General features: G+C 41.1%; 1 protein-coding gene across 1 annotated transcript in view; it reads right to left on the bottom strand.

The window, feature by feature from the left end:
• ATRNL1 (attractin like 1) overlaps positions 1–23,858 on the bottom strand; it is a 990,764-nt gene that overhangs the window by 72,194 nt on the left and 894,712 nt on the right. Inside the window, exon 29 of the mRNA XM_074959279.1 lies at positions 19,040–19,154. Within this exon, the coding sequence (XP_074815380.1) occupies positions 19,040–19,154 (115 nt within the window). The remainder of the gene's footprint in view (positions 1–19,039; positions 19,155–23,858) is intronic.

Here is a 23,858-nt window from a genome sequence, read left to right on the forward strand (position 1 = left end):
AAAGGTTATTCCCAAATATAGGGTTCTTTGAAGCATTTATTCATATTTATCATGATTTTTAGTGAAGTCTTTGAAAAATGGTATACTGAAAGATGTGCATAATTACCCACTGCTCTTCAGCTGTGACCATGTAGAGGCTTTGAAACAAAACCATGTAGAGGTTTTGAAACAAAACAGATAGTAGAATTTTTTTCTCTCAATTAGCTGTTTAAATAGACAGCATCAGATCATCAGCCAAACTGGAATGGTGACTTTATGTTTCCTGAAATACAGTATTCAAAGATGCAAGATAAAAAGGGCCTCCCTATAAAATCATCACGGTGTTCAGATTAGGTCCGGGGCCACTTTGAATGACTAATATTAGGCAGATAAACAAAAGTGGCAGGATTTTTGAGGTTCCAAGTACCCCCTCCTCCCATTTAAGTCAAAAAGAGCTGTGAAAGTTCAGCACCTCTAAAAATCTGGTCACTCTTACTAGATACCTAAATTTGGATGTAGGTGTTTAACTTTACGCACCCAAGTTTGTAAATGTTGGACTATGTGGTCTTCTTATGCCCTTTTCTCTGTATTTATAAAAGAAGAGGTCACAAGAAAGTCTCTTTCACTCGGTCTTCCCTTTTTAAAATGTACTTGATAATAACGAAGACAATATACAGTTATCTGCTTCCATAAGTATTAAACCAGAGCTCCCTAAAGTAGTTGAACAATACTGATTGAAAAGGGTTAGATAAAATGATTCTAGAAGTTGAACAGCGGCAAACTTTTAAGTGCTACTTTTAAACCAGAACTGTCCCTATCATGCTTTTAAACTACTAACAACAGAAAGTGCTGACATCCTTCTGTCAACATTTTCCTGAACCATAAATTGCTCATGCATTAGAAAGTCTCTTGAAATGGCATAAAAAGACTGTGAAGCAAACGTATTCTTGAAGTGTAGGTCTGCAAGTCAGTGTAATTTCTGAGTACACCACACAAGCTAAAAAGACGGCAGATGCAAGGTTAGAATTTAACTATAAATGATAACTCAATTTATTTTCTCCATAGCCTAGTAACTCAATAAGTCTTTAATGGTTTCATAAATAAACAGATGGATGCCATCAAATGATAAGTCTGATTGGTCTCTCTATAATTTTGGACAGCTTTATCCCAAAATACGTAGCACAAGCATTTTAACCCAAGAGGAGGATAAAACAAATGTGGGAAGCTAGATTATGGGCAATTGCACTGTCCCAGTGATATATGAGACCTTTCATGATAGTAAGGCTAAGAAACGGGGCAATTCACAGTCTATATCTGTCCGATGGTGGGTTTGTGAAGATTTTTCTTCTGTCGATAAAACAGGTGCTTCTATTCAAGGAATTCAAAGTATAGAGGGAAAAAGGGGAGGTGATGGGATCCCTGCTGAAAGATTTAAATCATAGATTGCTTTATTGTTGAAAGGTTTATGATGCTAATTTTACGGCAAGCCATCTGCTCCACCTACTGTATGTTGACTGAATATTAAAGCAGGCCACCTATCTCAAGCATAAAAGACACATCATCCAATGTGTCATTTGCACAGGGCTATATTCACTTTACCTAATATTGCAACTTGACTAGACATGTGTTTTGTATGCTCAAATTTTAGCAACACGTAACTTTTACAGCCCCGCAGCCCAAGCAAGATCTTCAGAAAATAGTTAAGGCAAAATTCTACTTTCAGAGGCACCAGACATGTCTATAAAACAAGCCTCCATTACTACATATTCGTTATTTACACAGTATGTGGATATTGCATGCTTGAAGCAGTCAGCTCATGCTAATGGTCCATCTTGTCTGCAGTTTTTACATCTTTTTGGTAGACATAAGAGGTTATATACAGTGTGCTGCGGCATGCACTCTGGTAAATGGACAAGAAACACTCTCTGCAACTTCAATATCAAGAGTATAATTTTATCCATAAAAGACAACACTGCTTTACAGCACTAGTGTCCTAAAAAGTCCCAGCTGCATACATTGGAACTGGGAGAGATATTTGCTCACCCAATATTTAAATTTGTGTGGAATAAACTGCACTGGTGAAAAAGAAAGAGTCAGGACCTTCCCATCCAGTATATACAAAACTTGATATATAAACAGAGTACAACTAGTTTCTCAATAAAGTCCTAAAATAAGGAACTTCATGTGTATGTTAGTTGTCTTTAAAACTTTTCTCTTTTCCTTTGACATCTGTGAGGCTCATATCAAAAGAATGTAGCACCCCCTCTCCACCCAGTTACCTTCTTTAATGCCAATCTGCTTACAGGTTTTGACGAACAGGTCTGGGTTCTTCTGGATCCCGCCACCCACTCAGCAGCGTGTATCTTCTTTATTTTTTCCTAAGAATTTATTTGGTGGTGCCTCCACCCCCCTCGCTCCTTCCTGGCAGGGTCACCAGGGCAGCTTGGAAGGAAAATTTTAACTTCAGGGTAACCCCCACTTACTTGCCAGATAGTTGGAGACTTCCAAGAAATAACACAAACACATACAATATATTCAACACAATAATTATATTGAACAGGAGACAAATATAACAGGGTAAAACACTATTCTTAGGGTCACCAGTGCCCACGCTGATAATACCCGTGACTTTCCCCAGCCACGTGACTTGATGTAGCAAATGTAAGATCAGTGTCCCGTTGGTACGCATACTTTGTTGGGGCCCTTGATGACCTATGACCACAAAATTCTTCTCTGAAGCGCTTTAGCAGTGTCGCTGACTGGGTTTGGTACAGCCCAAAGGACTCACAAGTGGGAGAAGGTGGTAAATCCCTCCACAGGTTTAATATGCAGCAGGTTATAAAATCCCCAAACCCTCACTCCCTGGCTTGAGGACATAGTTCAGGGAGTAGGGTGTCCCCAAACAAATTCTCTGACTGACTGACTAAAATATAGTGCACTCACAAACTCCATGAATGATCCTCAGGTTCAGAGATGACTCTGGACTCCTCTGTCACTGCAGAGGTGCTGATCTCTGCTGGCAGGGATCCTCTTCAGGCAGGAATCAGGCTGCTTCGGTCCCAGGATTTCCCCTCACCACAAAGGGGTGCAGGGCTCAAGGTGCAGGTTACACAACTGTACTAAAATCCAAACTGTAGTCTCCAGCCCAGCGTCCAGACACACACACAGCAGGCAGCAGCCCTGAACTAGCAGACAGAGCAGAGCTGACCATGTGGTGACTGGTCTCACCTAGGGAGCTGGAGGGCGAACTCAGCCTGGTTAGGGACGTTTCCCAGCAAAACTCTACAAATCAGGAATCATCAGTGGAGAAGGAAAAGCCCAGCTGAGGGATCTTGCTTTCAGGTCCCTAGAGGCCAGTTCTCACGGGGAACCCTGCATGCAAGCCTGGGACTCACCAGCTCCCCACATAGCCAGTCCTGCCCTTGCCCTGGATGGCTCCAGACTGACTCAAAAATGGCTTCTCCCCTTTCCTGAACTCCCTGGGAAGGGCCTCTCACTCCCTATTGGTGGCTGGGCAGACTCTGAGTCTGCCTTGGCTCCCTCTCCCTGAGCTGCCAGCAGACAGAGCTCCAGAAATCTAGGTAATCTCCTTGGGGGTTACAAGAAGAAAAAGCAAAGTAACAATGTGTTAACCTAAAGAAAGCTTAGCCCTTCAGAGTGCTTAAGGGCCTGCCTGGGGGGACCAGTTTAATTTGAAGACCCAAATTTTCACAACATTTTCTGTTTCTTATTCATGAATTCATTTTCTTTGCACATGTGAATCAACTTCGTTCTTCCCCACCCGCTCTCTTACCCCTTTTAAACCTGTGGCCTCCCTCACTACAGATTAGACATTGCACACCTGAGAAACATTATGTATTTAAGGTACATTACAGATCATTCAAGTTTGATGGGCATGGATCAGATTATAAATGCAACAAAAACACTGACTCTTCAATATTTAAATAAACATTTAATGTTTCTCCCCTCCAAGATTAGGGCACATGGGAGAGTGATCCAACAAAATCCCTCCTTCCTGCCCACATGTACGCTGGCCCCAGTTTAGAGCTATTCAAGGCCTTCCAGTGGCCTATCCCACATGGAACCACATGAGGCAGGGAGCCATAGCTCTTTCCTTTTAGGGGTGACCCATAAGAAAGGCATCAGACGTCCAGGAGGCAAGAGATCGCAGCTAGTCAGGAATAGCTACATGCTTTCATAGCACAGTGACACAAGCCGGACCAACCTCTGAGAGTTGCCAGTTTGTGTCAGGGAGATCATTATGCTAAGGGAGTACAGATTCTGGCAGATAAGTTAAGGTTCAAAATTTCTCAACCTTTTGCATACCGGGACCACTTTGGGAACCTGTAGAACCCCCTTCCATTTAACAATATGGGATGGGCAGCATAGTCACAAGCCCCTGATACTTCATGAGAATTGCAATCCACTGGCTGAGAATCCACGTCCTATTCTGCCTCTGAAGAAAAAGCATTCAGAGCAACCCGGTATCGATTAGTGAAACATTCAGCAAGGTCAAAGCTACAGTCACCAAAGAAAACCCTTTCCTATTCTCTGAGCTCAAACAAATGGACCAAAACTATGCCATATGTTAGCCAGTGAGGTATGGTATAGAAGAGTTACCGATGACGCTAAATGCCCATCTCTTCACTTAAACTAGTGAACAAGGTGTGCAGTGGTAGCCTTACCTTTAATAACATTCACAACTTTTACAGCCTCATCAAGTGCCTTTGCAGTTCCACTTGCATCCTCTTTGCTGCCTAAGCTTTCCAGTGATTGGAACAATGTGTCCAACCTTGGGGTGAAACAGACTGGATTCTAGACACAAGGTTGATGTGTTTTTCTTTCACAGCTTAGGCACCACGAATGTGAATACTCACACACAAATGCCAATCCAACCACGCTGCAAGAAATGATCATTGGAAAGCTTTAAAGATATTTTTCCCTGTAGCACATCTTGAGAGTGGACAGTAAAACAGGAGGTTCTCGTGTACAGATCCTTCTCAGTCAGAGTGACACATGTTAATAGTTGGGTAGCAGACAACACAGCTATAGTTCCATCTAATTGTACTAACTCAAAAAACAACATGTCATTATGCTAATTTTAATAAAGGTATTAGTTGCAATGCTGAATAAATGTGGATTGGTGAGACTTGGGTTAAATGTGAAAAAGTAAAGGGGGAAATAAAATAAATAAGAGGGAAAGTTGTATAATATTTTCCATATTTAAGTAGGCCAAGAACTTAAAAAGATTAAAAAAGAGGTAGGACATTTATTTAGATAACAAGAACTCCAGAGTTAAAATAGATAATGCTGACAAATTTTGGAATGCGATATTAAACATCATACATCAGGGCTGAAGCCAATTTCTTAATAAAAGATTTAGGAGGAATCCTAGTGTAGGGAATATCTGCCTAAGGTTCAGTTTCTTGCACCTTCAGGTTCCGCAACTGTATTTTCCTTCAGCTTTTTGCATGTTATCTACTGAAGGTCTCACCAGGAGCCCTTATTCATGTGAGTAGTTCCATATACTTCAATAGGACTGTTTAGGTAAGAATTATTCAAATTAGTGAGTTTTTTCAGGGTTGTCCCCTTAGCCAATAAGTTCATCAGGACAAGAACTTGTCATATTCTATATTTGTAGAGCACATAGCACCTTTCTGAATGCTAAACAAAAATGCATAGTTATTAATACTAAGTTGCAGAGGATTTAGCTATGCATCTACAGAGAAAATTATAATGCCATTACATAAATCAAGGGTGTGACCTCATCTTGAATACTGCGTGTGGTACAGGTCACTCCATCTTAAAAAAAATATTGCTGAATAAGAGAGAGATCAGAGAAGCGCAACAAAAATAACTGGGGACATAGAAAACCCTCATATGAAGAAAGACTGAAAAAACTGTTTACTTTAGAAAGGAGATGAATAAAAAGGGACATGATAAAAGTATATAAAGTAATGAATGGTATAGAGATGGTATAGTGGAAGTTTCAGTTCTCAGTCTCACAATCCAAGAACAAAGGGGCATTCAATGACATTCAAAGATACACAATTGCTACAATGAAACATTTTTTCATACTGTGTACAATTAATCTGTGTAAGTCACTGGGGCCAAGAACTTTAAAAAGATTTAAAAAGGGGCAGGACATTTATTTAGATAACAAGAACTCCAGAGTTAAAATAGATAATGCTGACAAATTTTGGAATGCGATATTAAACCTCATACATCAGGGCTGAAGCCAATTTCTTAATAAAAGGTTTAGGAGGAATCCTAGTGTAGGGAATATCTGCCTAAGGTTCGGTTTCTTGCACCTTCCATTATAGCATCTAACACAGGCTACTGTCAGAGACAAGATACAGGGCTACAAGGACCACAGGTCTGATCCAGTATGGTAAGTCCTATGTTCCTATGCAACTCCCATTGACATTAATGAGAGTTGTGTAGCTAAATCTTCCACAATTCTTTCAGAAGTGTGTATCATTTTCTCCATTGTATTTTATTGACTTTCTTTTACAGTCACAAAGCTACAGCAGATATATCTGAGGAAAAAACTGTGAACATATTTCTTTAGATAAGGGACCTTTTTGCATGTCAGTTGAAGCAGAAAGCTTGATGTTTGTTTTGCTTTTATATTTTCTGTTGGAATAATTTTCTTCTTCAATTTTGTTAGAGAAAAGCTGAACGAATCACTGAAAAACCTGAGTACTTGTAAATGTAACTTGTTTGCCAGCCTATCAATTATAGTAAGTGGACATTAATCTTATTTTCCTATGCTGGTAGATTGAGACTCTCTCATATTTTCAATGTGAGATCTATGCCCTTGAACATTTAGATGCTTAGTAACGTTATGAAACGTAATCTAAGGCCTTGTCTGCACTACTCAGTTTTGTTGGCAAAAGGCAGTTTTTGCTGACAAAACAGTGTAGCTGTACACACTACAAAGCTACTTTTGGCAGCAAAATTCCTGTTTTGCTGACAAAATAAAACCACCTCAACGAGAGGCATAGAGCTTTTTCCAGCAAAGTTGAAGTGAGAAAGCATCAGTGTAGATGCTGCCATTCGTTATGTCGCCATAACTCGCCTCCCCCAGTATCCCCCAGTGCCCACCGTGACCACTTTGCTCACTGTTTTGAACTCGGCTGCACTGCCTCTAGCTATGCAGGCAAGTGTCCCTCCCCTTTCAAAGTTCTGGGAAGCTTTGACATTCCTCAGCCTGGAGAGCTCACAGAGCTGCTGAGGACGTGGCTCCGGGTAGCGGCGGTGGCTCTGGGAGAACAATGCGGGGTGCTGCTGCAGGGGGGAAGGGGTAAAGATTGCTGTGCAGAACCAGGGGCTGATGTGCTGGGGGTGTCCCCGTCTCCTGTCTCAGGATTGGTCGCTCAGGCTGCTGTCTGAACTTAAAGAGACAGCATGCCAACACACTCACTCTCCCCCAACACACACACACTCCCCACACACACTGTGTCTCTGTCCCCCCCTCACATACACACTCTGTGTCACAAATTCTTTCCCCCTCACCCCACATACACTTCAGTAGAAAAGCAGCTGGCAATCTAGTAGGATGCCCATGGAAAGATGTGATTGAGAAACCTGCACCATGTGATGCCGTACCTGCCCCTTGAGGCATTGCAAACCCTTCCCAAAGCACCCTGCGGCCAACTGCACAGTGGGATAGCCACTCTCTGTGTCGATGCAAGAGCTGCTAGTGTGGAAGTGCTCTGTTGACCCAAGGAACTTTATGTGGACATTCAACAAAGGTTTAATTAAAGCGGCATAACTTTTGTCAACAAAACTCTATCGTGTAGACAAGGCCTAACATGCCTAATGAGAAAACAGTAGGTTATTTCTGAAAATACAAAGAAAAACACTTATATTTCAATGAGGACGAAAAAAGATGCCACCTCTGTATGTATTGGTGCTAATTTTCTTGTAATATAAAAACACTAGCGGCTGTTCCATTACTGCCTGATATCTTGTGTAGTCATTTACACATAAAAATGCTACTATTCTGATGTAGTAGTCTCTTACACTCACTTTACACAGGTATAATGCCCCAGTCCTGGGAACTTTTACATGTGGGCTTAACTTTAACAGGCGACTATGTGTGTAAAGTTGAGTATATACCTAAGTATTTGCAGGACTGGGGTTTAAATGATGCAGCAAGGTCCAAAGCAGGGGGAAAAAATCAGGTCCCAGGACTGTGGAAGGTCAGTAAAAGTTTTGGTTTGGATCATGAGTAACTTGTGGTAGAAAGTTAAAGTTTTCTTACTGTTTTTATTAATAGGCCTCTTATTAAACCAAGTCCCTGTTACATTTGAAATACCAGTGTATTATTGCAAAAGCAACCACATGTGCCTTTTTCTTAAAACTGCTGGTGATGCTGCATATAACCTTTACTTGCCAGCTATTGAACTACTCTTGCCCAACTTTGTGGAAGATACATAACCTACATTATGCTGTACGTTGCTCTTCAAATTAAAGTGCTTATCTCCTTTCCAGATAAGTGTTTGAGAAATACAAAGAAATCAAGGTAATATAGCTAGATTGATTTTAAAACTCATTTACAACAGAACTACCTCAAATTCTAAAAGTAAGGCCAAACCAAATCAATGTACAGCTACTTCATCAGCTCTAATATGGATGTGCTGCAAATTTTAATGCTTTTTATTTAAAGATTTTACCCTGCAGGTTGCAAAAAAAAATTATTATTATTATTTTGCTACTGATAGTGGAAGAATCCTGTTGATTTACTTTGTTGTTTGGTATTAACATAAATTTTTTTAAAGCAAGCATTAGCACCATCTGCCACTTACAAATGTGTGTCTCCTCAAAGTATTAATACTATAAACAAAGTCTGTTCCTTCATTTGATACAGAAAGGAGGAAGGGAACTAAGCAGTGAAGGAATAGAGTTACACCTAAAAATAGGTCTTACTTGGTATGAGAAAGCAACCCTTTTAGTAAGATGATCTCCAGAATAGATGAGCACAAAATGTCCACACACCATTACACAGAGAGCTGATTTGCAAAGTAGCTACAGAGAACTGAAAAGGACAGCTCCAGACTTGACTTCTTTACATTACAAACGAGTTGTCAGAGACATAATGATTTCTGAATATCTGTAACCTGAAGTCACTTCTTAATCAATTCTAATAATGATTTTAATGTTCATGTCTAACCCTAAATTCCTATCAAGGTAATTCTGATTTTCTCTCATACATTTTCGGAAATTTGTTTGAACTTTTTTGAACACTCCACTGGTACTGTGGTAACTGAGATACAATATCCTTCAGAGCATGGTGATGTGTGCCCTAAACATACCATAGATGAGAGAGATGGAGTAGGTTCAAGATGCACACAATCTATAACAGTAAGGGTAAGTATCCCTGAAGACACTGTATGTTATTCACAGAGACATTCAAAATAAGCATCTAATACAGAGAGTTGTGACAGGATAAATAAACCCTGCACTAGCATGGAAGAGGTTACAGAGCTGCTTTGGGCTAGAGTATCTCTGCCCTGCTGTACCTGCAAATTATGCCAAGACTGCAGGAGGAGTTAAAAAGAGGGAACTCCACTCAGTTGGGGGCATGCCAGGGAAAAGAATATAATGTTCAGCATCTCCTGCTTTGGAGAAAGGACCGACAGCCTACAGAGCCCCTGCACTCACAGAAGGAGGGTGAAGAACCCCGGAGTTAAAGGGGGAAAAATTGAGGCTTGCACTGGGGTCCAGTTAACTCTGAAATGGACATTGATACTCCCAGAGTCCCTCTGAAGTAAGAGAAGCCATATCCTGGAGGGAGTTGCTTACAGGTTTTTCCTTTACCTTTCTGTTGCTTAATCCCTCTTGTTGATTATGGATTGTTTGGTGGCATCACTGGGAACACAGAGAGGGGATGAGACAGCTGAGAGGCCCTGTACAAAAGGTGAGTGCCAGCCTGCTGGAAAGATGTCCTGTAGTACCCACAGGGGTGGGGATGGAGCAACTGGATCATGTGTGTGTACTCCCCACATAGTCTAATGGGGGCGCCCTACCATGGACAGATTTGTGACAAGAACTCCTGGTCAAATGCATAAAACAATGTGCCTTTGGAAGGTAAGATGTGAAATGATGTTGCAGGGTCAACCACCTAGATCCACAAAGGTTTTTAGGTCCATGAACACCTAAGTCCAAAATCTAGATCCTCAAAACCCCCTCCTGAACTTTTAGGCACCTAAATTACTGCCAGTGATGTCCTCTAGGATACCCAGAAGCCTACTAGTTAGAACATGCACCCAGGATGTGGGAGACCAGGGTTAATCTCCCCACTCTTTCTGATTCAGGGGAGGAACTTAAACTCAGGTCTCCCACTTCTCAGGTAAATGCCCTTACTAGTAGGCTATCAGGTACTCTGTGGTGGGTCTCTCTCAGCCTCTCCGCTTGAAGCTGTTTCATTTTGTATAAATACTTAAATATTCATTGGGCCAGCAAAAGAGTGAAAATGACTCTATAGCCCAGGGGTAAGGCCACTCCCCTGGGATCTGACAGAGTCAGATTAAAATCCCTGCTCCAGCTCAGGCAGAGTGGGGATATGAACAGACTGAGTCAGGGGTCAGTAACCTTTGGCACCTGGCCCACCAGGGTAAAGCCTCTGGCAGGCCGGGACAGTTTGTTTATCTGGAGCGTCTGCAGTTTGCCGTTCCCAGCCAATGGGAGCTGTGGGAAGCAATGGCTAGCATGTCCCTCAGCCTGTGCCGCTTCCCGCAGCTCCCATTGGCCAGGAATGGCGAACCGCAGTCAGTGGGAGCTGTGGGGCTCCGTGCCTGCGGACGCTTCAGATAAACAAACTGGCCCGGCCCGCCAGCGGCTTTACCCTGACTGACCGTGCCTGCGGACGCTTCAGATAAACAAACTGGCCCGGCCCGCCAGCGGCTTTACCCTGACTGACCGGGTGCCAAAGGTTGCTGACCCCTGCTCTAAAGCATCTTATTCAAGGCTTCTTGTTCTGCCCTTCACTGCACTATATAATCTTCTTCCCACCTACACCTCCACTCTTATTTCCTCTTGCTCCTCTCAATTCTCTTTATTTATTGTTTCCTTTATGCTCTCTATGCTTTGCTTTCATGTTTACCTCTATGCTTAGAAGCATCTCCCATTTTATTCCCTTCCTGTCCTTCAAATCCTTCTTTATAACTAGCTTCTTGAATATATCTTTCCTATACTAATAGTCACCAATTATGCTTCCTTTACTACTCTTAACTACCGTCTTCAGTTTTGTCTTGAGGTACAAAGTCTTATCCTGTGTTTTTTAAAGTACTGTGGACATGTGTGACACTAAATAAATGCTTAATGCATATCATATAGTACACTTAAATACATATATCAGCCAAAAAATCATTTGTACAATCAACATGTATTAGGAAAGCTACTAAAATATCTACTTGTAAAACAAAATTGCATTAGAGATTTACTATTTGATACAAGGCTGTTGCGTTCCAGTGCAAGTGTGAACAGAGGCTACACATAGCCACAAATAAAATCAAGGACTATGCATAGTCTTCTGCACCGAATAGAAATACGCCTTAAACTCTTTGCACACCTTTTCCCTTACACTCCAAGGAGCAAAGTAAAAAAAGAGGCTGGAGTAACGCAGCGGCAACAAAGCAGCGCTCATTAATGCAGATTCAATTCTGCTGTTCTTCTTGTGGTTCTCATCTGTTTACCTTGCTCATATGTGAAACACTGTGCATTGGCACTGTGGCTCAAGCCCTTAATGAATTGTTATTTTATATATATTATTGTAATAATTTCACTTTTGTTGCATTATACTGCTTTTGCATTAATTTGTTGTGTATTTTCACTTCTCTCAGGGTCTGCACTGCCATTATAAACACCTTCCAACTAGAGAAAAGGCCATCACAGATTCAGCACAAAGATATCAACATGCATTGCAGCCACCATCCTCTGCATTTGTTTGGTAATAGCTTATTCCTATCAACATCATTTACTAACATTTTTCATTGGAAGATCTTCTTTATCCGATACTATGATCATCATACATTTACATTTATTATTTTATTAGTAAATATTAAGTTTTTAGGATATTAAGTTTTCAGCCAAAAACATTTTTGTGGCAACTAAAAGTGCTGAGGATCTACTGGTGCCTCAGAGGTGCATTAACAGCCCCACTGAATTGCACAATGAGTTACATGTACAAGTATGAATGTTTGACTGGGCCTAAACATTTTTTCAAACAATTACAAAATCTTAATGAGTTTTTGTTTCCAAGCATCAGAATTATTTTTGTATTATGTCTTGAAATGTAATATGCTACAACTCCTCACAATTAACATAGTTTTTACATTCATGTGTCTCTTATGATAGGGATCACCATTTCTTTGCATTTTAATCAAGAAATCAAGCAAACATTCTTGTTAAGAGACCCCTATCCAGAGCTAACTGTCTTGTAGAACACTTAATGAATAATTTTTTATTATGATGGTAAAGGGAAGAGGCAGATAGAATCAATAAATTATTGTACTATGATTCTACTGTAGCTTGTAGATTAAATGGGATTGAATACTATATCCAATGTGTGCAGAATGTTGTGAAGTTCTATTTTTGATTCTAAGATATCAGAGAGTAGCTTTCAGGTAGCAACACTGAAGAAGTCTACTTAACTTTATATCTGTCATTCATAATTATAGGCATTGCACCAGGAATTCCCTAAGTAGCTTCCAAAACTTGGATGGGTTCCAGAACTCCCACTGTTAAAACTATTTTATTACAAGTTTTTTCATTAATAAGCATGTTTTATTTTATTGTTGATTCACACCTGCAAATAAGTGTTCTTATATGTAGCTATGGGATGCTTATCCTTTGACTTATTACCCTTATATCTAACATATGTATATATTACACACAAACTACATTAAAAGAACATCATTAAAGTTGCAAAGTCAAGCATTCAAAACTTTGGAAATGTCAGAATTAAAGTTGCCTGCGTCTCTCCACACCTACCTTATCTGATTTCTGTGTCTCCCCTGTCAACTCCAGCCAATTGGTTCCCAGTCCCCCACTCCTATTTCCCTAGCCTCCCCACTTCCAGTCCCCTGGCCCAAAGAATCCAAAGCCTCCTCTCCCCCACCTGGACTCCAAGTCCTAGGCTCTTTGTCCAACCATTCCCAGCCTCCCATTCTGCTGGTTCCTAGCTTCCCCCCTTCCCGCCCAGTCAGCTTCTGACTCCCTTTTGCAACCTCCTTGCTCACACAGTCCTAGGTTTTCTCCCCAACCCCGAGTCCTAGTCTCACTAGACTCCTTGCTACAATCTACTGTTTTTCATCCCCCATGGCCTGGCTTTTGTTCCCTCTGCATTTGAATCAGACAGCTTCCTCCTCCATGCTATGTGAGCCCAGTGGGGGCGGGGAGGTCATTAACAACACAGGATAGTCAGATTCCTTGCTCTCAGTTCCAGTGCTCACTCCTCTCTGGCCTGGAGGACTGAGAGTGGCCATCAAAGAAAATGCCCAGTGTTGCTACCATGACTGTGGGGGTGGAGCATATTTAGTTGCTCTGTGAGGCTAGTGGGATGATTTTGGGTGAAAATTTAAAAAAAAACAAAACAACAACAACAACAAAAAACAACAAGTCTAAGGCAAACACACAGCATATAAAACTTCAGCCCAAACGGTCAAAGTTTGGCAATGTTATAAGCAAGTGAAATCAGGTTCTTATAATGAGAAGTGTCAGGCAAGCTTAAGAGGCACTACTGCCAGCCTCAGCTATAATAGTGGGTGTTTGTTGCTGGAAAAGGAACTTGTTTTTACATCATTTGCATCTTTCTTTCTCGCTCTGAAATCTTTATTTTTAAAGAAATATCATACTGCATTATTCGCTTTCTCTTTTCATTTTTCTTTGACTATGTTATTTATTGGTCAGCTCCAAGGAACTTGCCAACATTTGTCACAGTTTCATAAACTTTGTCCAGTAATGTTATACCCCAAAGCGTGAGTTCTTGTTGGTTTTACTGTTTATCACAACATGGGCTCTGTTCTTCATTCTAGAGAATTTATTTCATTGCTAGATTATTCTCTCAATGTTGTTCAGCATATCACCAGAACGATGCATTCAAGCCTTGAATTAGTAATTTCTTAGGGCTAATCTGCATGGTGGGGTAATGCACTCTACAGGAGTGAGAACTGTACAGCAAACTAGTATGTTACAGATTAGTTGATACGTATAGACCCTATTGGTGTGTTTTAATAGTGCTGTTTGATACAGTACTATGTTAAAGCTCATGAGGGAACCTTTAGTGCACACCAGCAGGGTCTACATGGACCGATTAATGCACAATATATTAGTGAACTTTAGAAATTACACCCCCATAGAGACCATTACTGTAGTGTTTCACTTGCTCATACCTTTGGCATCTTTTTTTATAAACAGTTCATGTGTTATCCTCTTATCTCTCACATTCTTATTGCCTGATTTGTTTAGTTTACTGCCCATACCATTTCTGATGTACAATTTAGTCCTTGTTAGAACCTTGCATATAGCTGCCCTCACTAACAGTTCTCCCTTGGTACAATTAAGCATTTAGGGTACTTAAAGTCAAAGGTCAGAGATTATAACAGTAGTGAATGATCTCTGGCCTCCACTGTACAGTAAAATGTGTCTTAGAACAAGCTATTTTTCTTATCATGCTGTATGTATGCATTGTACAGGGAACAGCTATTTTGTCTGAACATTGAATTTTAATATTGATGCTATGCTACAAAGCAACTCAGGAGACACAGCTAAGGAGCCAGAGAAGGTGTGTGATCTGTTCAGCAAATCTGCTACTAAAAATTAATTTCTATCACAGTAAATTTTCCTTGATCTGCAGCTTACTGATATCCCTCACCAGGGATTTAGTTCTCATTTCTCCTCAAATCCAGGCTAATCTTATTTTTTAATTAGTGCTTATGTGAAGAGGTTCCACTGACCCCCGCGTGCACCTCCTTGTGGCTAGATCTGAGAATTAGTTCTTGCCCATCTGGAACCCCTTTCCCTCAGCTACTCACACTGTGGTCTTTTAGGCCTCTTGTGAGAAAACCTAGTCAGGACAGGACCCCAGCACTTAAACACACTCTCTCTCTCTCTCTCTCTCTCTCTCTCTCTCTCTCTCTGGATATCCTCCTTGACCCTGTCCAACTCTCTTTCCAACTAGGAAGTGACTGTAGACCTCCTCCCTGCAGCCCCTTTCTGCTCTCACTTTCTGACTTTATACACCTGGCCCAGCTCCTCTCACAGCTGGGCTTCATCTTCAATTAGTGCTTAACAATCACTGGCTTCCCTCCAGGTGCAGCAGGTAAGGTTAATCGGTCCGTTGTGACCCATATTACTCTATTTGGGGGGAAGGGGTGGTGAACACCCCATCACAGTTACTTTCAATATGTGCCCAACAAAATTGTTCAGATCCTGTACCCTTCTGCACTCAAAGACAGGGATACAACTCCATTGACTTCAATAAGAAGTTTGCCTGGGCATCTGAGAGAAGAATTAGGCCTCCTGACTACTGGGATTTTTAAAACCAGAATGAAAAAAATATGTATTCTATTCCAACACTTTACAGCTATAAGCTCATTAGTAATAAACCCCACATTCTTCTGTTATAAAATGAGAACCAACATTATTATCTTATTTTATAATTATTAAAAATTATTTGCTGCAATGACAGTTTTATCCTAAAATGCATGTAAAGAGCTCTAGGGAGGTTATATACAAGTAACATAATAATCTAAGATTATTTGGCGTTGTATAATTATTGAATGTACAATTTCCCTCAACCTGAACATCACTGTTTTAACTTAGCTTTGGTCTTAAGGGAAGCCGACTGCATAGCAAACATATGTTAGCAGCACAAAGCTCCATATAATTTCAAACAGCTTGGCACAGTTGGCAGTGTCTGCTCCCAGGAAGAATGAAACAGCAGGTAGTGCTGCAGGACAGGAATGAAATGAATTAGCAGAGCTACAGGTATCCCAAGAAGCTTGCATAATAGCTTCTGCCTACCTTATGCATGACTACATACAGTGATAGCAGTCCACAAGTACCAAAATTCATTACACTTAAGAAAAAAGATTACAGCAATATAATCTAATGGATGAATCGGCACAGTTGCAAACATCAAGCAGTTTTGCTCTCTTTTGACCCTGAACGAAATGAAAGCTGCTGAAGGGATTTTAAAATTTCACAGATTTATAAACATTAAAAGGCTGACAACGAATCTAGTAATAAACAAAGGAATATTGTTGAAATATTTACTTGTGAAGCTAGTGGAACATAGAATAAGTAATAAAATAAAGCAGAAGCAGGAGACAATGTCATTTTTCAACTGTAAAAACATAAATATGGTTTACTCCATGTAAACTCAAATGTTCAAAATGGCGCACCTACACTTTTGTACTTAACTCCTATTTTGAAAATTATATTCTTTTGGTGACCAGTGAATCACAGCACAGTGTGGTGATTATTCTTTAAAATAGCAAAAGGTGAAGCAAAGTTGGTTCAAAAATAACTTGCCAAATACTGTTTTTACTATAGCTAAACATCATGGGTAAATAAATAAAAATAAAAAACACTGAGAAACATCTTAATCTCAGGTTTCAGAAATTACCTTTATTTTTTTCTTATCATAGATTTCTGTTTTAAGAAGAAAACAAGTAAGAGCTTTCATCATGATTATGTCTTTGCTTCATTTTGTTAACATGTGAACTAGATATGTTCTATGCACCCTTCTCCCTGATCACCATTCCCCACAGTATCATCCCTATTTACATCACACTTCCAGAAAAGATATTCCAACAAAAAAGCAGTGGCATCTGAAAAACTAAATCCTCACCCCGCAGCTAAAGGAGAGAAAGGAATCTTTAATATAACAGATAGTGATCAGCCCCAAAAGGCTAAGAAATAACTATTGGTCCTGCTGATTTCTTCACTGGGCAACCAATTCTGCCCATCGTTATTATTCAATACTTTTTAATCTCAAATGGATTTTTGAAGGTTAAGAGGATATAGTTTTGGCTGTTTAAGAGTACAAGTTATTCATAAACCACACTGTCTAGCACATAGCAGTATCTGTGCACATACTACACAGCTTACTTTTCATTATGGACGTAGTCATTTTGGAAACCATCCCGGTGAATTCTGAAACAGCATTTCCATTATCTGGCAGCAACTCTCATAATAATCTACCTGATCTGATCTGTGCCAGATTGCTCTGCTAACTCTTTTGTCATGACCATTTTATATATAATACAATAAAATATATATTATACTTATTGTGACGGGATCCCTGGGGTATAGCCTGGGACTGTGGGACCGCTGTGCCCCCTTAACTCTCCAGCCTGGGCTGTCTCTCACAATGCTTTGCTAGTGAGGCAGCAAGCCCCTCCAGGCACTGTTATCACTCAGCACAACAGCATGTGGAGCCCCACATCCAGCTAAATTGCATGGATGCTCCCAGAGCCACTCATGAATCACACGGAGAAAGGCACCAGCTGAATACCCCCAGCTCCCAGCCTTATACATCAGGAATATACCATCTTGCACTGCTCAAGACAAGTGGAAAGTGGATATACACCAGCCTTTGTAAACCTGAGCAGATTTACCAAACGCTTCAGGCAAACTTGCTGGTAAAGATAAACAGTAAAACAAGTTTATTGACTGCGAAAGATGGATTTTAAGTGATTAAAAGTGATAGACAAAAAGTCAGAGTGGTTACCAAATAAAATAAAATATAAGCAGGCAGTCTAAACTCTCCACCCTATTAGCCTGGGCAACATCTAGATTAAGCAGTTTTTCTCACCCCACTGCATATTGCAGTTCATAGTATACAGGTTTCACCCTTGAAACCTGGGCCACTCTCTCCTATTTGAGTTTTCTCAGTGTCCTTGTTGCTTGCAGCATAGATGTGGGGTGGAGAAAAGGCAAAGCATGTAGCCTCTGTGTTCTGTTTTGTAGCCTTATTCCATGTGCGTGGAGAACACAAGTCCAGGCATATCTGGTGGGCATTGCTAAGTCACAAGGTGAAGCAATACCCCGGTGTGTCTCCTGTGAGTGAGTAACTGAATTGTAACTCCTCTGCTGGACAATGGTTGGTGATATCTGTTCAGCACCCACCCGGGCGTTGGTTACCTCCCTTGTTGTCTCTGGAGAACTCATAACTGGGCACTTCCCAAACCCACCGCATCTTTTAGTGAAAACCATACAACACAATTCTTATAATTTCATAAGCATTGATATACATATTTAGATAAGAGCAATGGCTTTCAGCAGATCATAACCTTTCCTCTGATACCTCACATGGTATGCTTTATATGCAATATCACAATTATATATAAATGAGGAATATGGGGGTTACAGGGTGGTCCCCCGAGATATAGAGTGTCACACTTAGCATTCAAAGGATTAATGGAGCACACATAGCTATTTTCTGTTCAAGGCCATTTTGTAAGAATAGATACAACACAGTTTTGTAGAACATACTGGCACAAATCAGATGAGGTGGATTACGATGGGAAATGCTCCCTGATAATGGAAATGCCAATTTAAAGTGATCTGGGATGATTTCCAAAGTGAACACCTCACTAATGATATACACACTCACACACCCCTTACATTCACTTGGCTGGCATTCTGGGAAATTCTAGCATTCTAACTGAAAGAGGTTGACAGGCCTAACTGGAAACACAAAGCAAACTCAATGGATTCTGTCACGTCAGGATTGTTTTATTTCTCTTGGTTCAAAGCTACTTGAAAAGAAGCTGATGTGTTCAGCTGCTGAGTGGAAAATGCTCACTAGTATGAAATATACATGGTCATTTCACTTGAGACGTCGGATTAAATTTAAACTGCGACCTTAATAATGAAAATTCATCAGCTAGTATACTAAAGTACCCATTATCTACTGGTCCTGATCCTAAAAGCGACTTGTCTGGGCAGACCCTTATGTCCTCATTGAGTCCATTAAACTGGAATTCTTCCCAGGCAGACTGCTTTGCAGGATTATAATCTTAAAGATTACCAATGTGACTCTTACCTGATTGACCAGGAGGTGGGACTCCTGATGATCCTCTCGGTAGACATAAAAATACAGTAAGGACCGCTGCTTTGTTTCCTGAACAAGGCTCAATGGCGATTGGTTTAGGAGCGCCCTGAAAAAGAAGATCATTTTGTAATGTGTGATACAGACTATTTTCCATTTCTACTTTAATCTGAGGCCCAGTGATGCTGGCCTACACTGCTTTTCTCAGCTAGTCCCTCACATTTACAGACTGTACCATCCCACTTTAATTGACTTAAATATGGGCTTTAATAGACAACACTGCATATCTAATTTAATGGAAAAAATGATCACAAACACCAGAAAATTGTATTTACCAGTTTGTTTCTCAACAAACTTAGTGATGTGAAATTTAGTCACAGCAAACAGCAGCTTTTGATCAGACCTGGTACAGTGGAATCTGAGAGACAGTACCACAATGTTTCCCGTATTTTCATAATACAAAAAACGGAGTGAAACAACTCCAACTCTGCATATCTCTATAATCTAGTTTCACTTCATGTCACCCAGTCTGTGTCACTCACAATGATGCTGATGACCCATCCAGCCATTTCTTTGATAACTATATCCATGTCTTTTTCTATGGCATCCATGGAATGCCCTCCTTTTCTGGCCTGCCCATCAACCAACAATCCTTCATTCTATCCCCCCAAAAGACTCACTTCTATCACTATGTCCACAAGAAGTGACTCAATAAAATAAAATAATAATAATAATAACAATAATAAATGGACAGATATAAACTTAGTCATAAATAAATAAGTCAGTCCATAAACATATACAAATCTTGTCATTCCCTCTTGGATTTTCCACAGCATCCTGTCTGTCTCCTTTGTTTGTTTTCTTTGGTTAGTGTGCGAGCTCTCTGGGGCAGGGACTCCCCAGATTTCATGTGATACACAGCAGTGAGCTCAGTGTCAACACTTAAATAATAAGTGTAGTAACTGTTGGCAAATGCTGTTTTTGTAGTGGACACCTCAATATGCTTTCTTTCATACAAAACCGAGACTACCATGGATTAGATCCACAAGGGGCTAGAGGCACTTTAGGCACCTAAGTTCAAAATTTATATCCTCAAAGTCCCTGCTCAGTTGTTGCTCAACCCTGTAGGTGCCTAAAGTACCTAGGCACTTAGGTTTCTGTTGGTGAAATACTCAAGGTGCCTAAATTTCTGCCAATGGACAAGTGCAAAATTGCCTAAATCCTGACGTCACTGAGCTTCTCAGTGCCTAACCCCTGACAGGATCTTCAAACTAGGTGTTCCCTGCCTATCTTGTCGGTGGGCCTGCTCGAGTAGGTGTTCTCAGAGGCTATATACGGGATCAGACCTCCCACAAAACACAGCCAGCAGCAGCAGGGGATGGCCCCTAATACCAAAGAGCCCAGCAGTTAGAGCACTCAGAAGGAATGTGAGTGAGGTGGATTCAAATCCCCATTCTGCCTGATTTGGAGCAGGATCAAGATCCAAGTGAATGCCTCAAACACTGCACGATAGGCACTGGATAAGAGAAAAAAATGATTCTGTTGGGTTTAAAGGCACGCACACCAAAAGGCTGACTTGGCTTAGGCGCCTAAAGGCAAGTTCATGTTTGTGAACCCTAAGTGGAGGGAGGCATTTCTCCCTGACCTAGAGTTAAGGACCTAACTCCCTTTGAGGGGTGGGTATTAGGTCACACCCTTCTCAGCATTTCCTCTTGGCGAGTTTAGTAGGCAACTTCCCTCCCAGCATATTGGCTTTAGTGAATCCCATTCTTAGGCTTGTAGCTCTCCTAATGCATCATATAGGGAACCTGGGTGCCTGACTTGGGGCTATGAAAGCCACCTGGGTTCAGGACACATTAGGTATTGTAGCACTGAGTCTACAGCTCCCTTTGTGGATCTAGCCCAATACTTGTCATGGCAATGGATTTGTGTAGTTATAAAGCTTTTTCCTTTTATTAGTCTCATAAACCTGTTCATTTAAAATTAACTATCGGAATAAATGGTCGCAGCCATAGTCTTCTTGAGTAACCAAGCCTAAAGCCTCTAGCAACTGAAGGAACACAGAGCAGCATACAAAGCCAAAAAGCGATAAGGTTCTAAAAGGAGTATTTACAATTAGTCATGTTTCCATATTTTGTGCTCACTAATTTCCCATTTCAGAGCTTAAATGTTTAATCAAGCACTGAGGATATTTCTGAAAATGTTAGGTCAAAATCAGCATAAGTATTCATTTCTCTTTCTTGTCTGTAAATATTTAGAGAGTGAGCTGGTCATGTTGCAAGGCGAAAGAGAGAAATCTGAATGTTTTGATTTGAGATTCAAAGCCATTAAACTTTTCCATTTACATGCAAAATACAAAGTATATATAAATGTCAACTGGTTCAAATATACTAAGAGGAATGATAGTTTAGGCAAGTTAAATATGCTGCAAACTACTGGATATAAAGGGAAGAAAACAAATTCACTTCCATCATGAAAATCAATTATTAGTTTCTATTTAACTACCTCCAAGTAACCAAAATTTATTACAGTTCAGCGGAGATAAGAATTGAGAGCAAACGGCAGTAAATTTAACAATAGATAAATGTTATTTTCAGTACATAGGTGGCAAATATTTTAGAGGCATTTTTGTAGATGTATTTAGTGTAATCTAGTCTAATTTAAGATTGGCATAATCTAGTGGATAACAAATCAAAATGTATTAAAATCCCTCACATCTGATGAATCCGCCTCCCCCCCAACCCCCTCCCCCACAACGTAAGAACAGTTATGATTTTTGTAGCATCTACAAAAGGAATGTAGATGAAATTCATCCAATTGCAGCAGTTAAATTCAAAATGAGACCTCTGTCATGCTTAGGCTTTTTGCTGGTCCTTTGAACAGGGGTCCAGGAGCAACTGATAAAAAACAGACCCAGATCCTCAGCTTGTGTAAACTGGTGTAACTCCACTGACTTCAGTAGAGCTATAATTGTCCACACCAGCCAAGAATCTGACCTCTTATTTCCGGAGCTCTGGAGTCCTCTCCTGTCATAACAAAGACGTACAAGAAAAATAAAGGAGATATTTTAATGTTAGCTTCACTAGATTCATACACTAAAAAGAAATACCATTTTCATATCAGAAGAGTTTTCTTTTAAAGTTTCTACAACTGCATTACAAATCAAGGAGAATTGTATAAAAACTATAAGAGTAGTTATTATCATAATCAATATTTACTACAGTAGTGCCTAATCAACTAAGAAATGGGCCGTTTTGTGCTAGGCACTGTTCAGATAGAGTGGCAGACAGTTTGTGCCCCAAAGAGCTTACAGTCTAAATAGACAAGACTGGGGGAAAGGGCTATACCTTATGAGTAGAGTGAACAATATAATGGTGGCAAACATCACTTACTCCTGGGGGAATTCTGCACCAAAAAAATTAAAAATTCTGCACACAATATTTTAAAATTCTTCAAAATTCTGCATATTTTATTTGTCAAAATAGGAATATATAATCACGCCAATTTTGGCAACTGATTTCAAAATACCAGTCAGCAAGTATGTTTGTAACAATACAGACAACAAAAAAGATTCAGGAAATGTTTTTTGACAAATAGATTCCTTATTAGGCATATTAATACAGAACTTTGAGTAATAATTCATTTAAACTACAATACAGAAACGTATTTTCCGCACCCCTTGGAAGCAGTGCAGAGGCTTGTGGGAGTCAAGGGTAATGGAGGAGCTGAGGGAGAGGGAAGTAATTGCTGGGAAGGAGCCTGGGAGTGAACCTAGAGCGTTGTTGGGTGTGGGTGGAAGAAGTATGGAACAGACTTTTTTGTGTGGGAGGGATTGTTAGACCCTGGCTGACTCCTGTTCTCTCCCATTCAGTCAGGTACATCTGCCTGTGTCCCTGCACCCTTACTCAGTCACCCCTTCTCCCTCCATCCCCATTTGTCCCTGCACTCCTCTCCCCATCCCCATGTGTCCCTGCACCCCCATTGAGCCACCCCTTCCCCATGTGTCCCTGCACTCTCTTCCTCCATCCCACTGTGTCCTTGCACTCCCTCCCCCATCCCCATGAGTCCCTGAACACCCACTCAGCCACCCTCCTCCCTGTGTCCCTGCATCCCCCCTCCCCTTTGTCCCCATGTGGCCCTGCACCCCTTGACCCTGTCCCCATGTGACCCTGCACCCCTTGACCCTGTCCCCATGTGGTCCTGCACCCCCACTCAGCTACCCCATCCCCATGTGATCCTTCACCCCCACTCGGCCCTTGGCTCAATGTTGTCACCCCACTAGCTCCTGTGCCCCTACCCCAGTCTGTCACCACCCCTACTAGCCATTCTGAACCCCAGTCTATGTGACCCCCACCCCAGAGCCCCATGTGCCTCGCTCTGTCTTCTCCCCCATATCCCATGCCATATCCCTCCTCACTTGGCCCTGCGGCCAGGGTGCTCCAAGGAAGGCTGCCGCTGCCACTGCCCCTCCCTCTCCACAGCTGGCTGCTCTGGCCCAGAGCCAGCTGCCCTCTCGTCTGGCATCACAGCATCCCCTGGTGGGCAAAAGGTGTAACTGCAGCACCTCTCCATTAGAATCTATTTTCTGCAGAGAAAAAAATCTGCAGGTGACATGAATTCTGCGTGTGTACAGTGGCACAGAATTCCCCCAGGAATCAGTGTAGTGAGGACACCGTCCACCTGGCTCCCTCTTGTGGCCAAAGCATTTTCAATAGCATCCTCTATCTGCCCTCTTAGAAGATCCATGTAGATGTTCTCAAGGTAACCATCAGCCCGCCCCTGAAACTGAGTCAGTAGCCCAAAAGTAATTCAA

This window comes from Natator depressus, chromosome 7, assembly GCF_965152275.1.
Source record: "Natator depressus isolate rNatDep1 chromosome 7, rNatDep2.hap1, whole genome shotgun sequence".
NCBI lineage: Eukaryota > Metazoa > Chordata > Testudines > Cheloniidae > Natator > Natator depressus.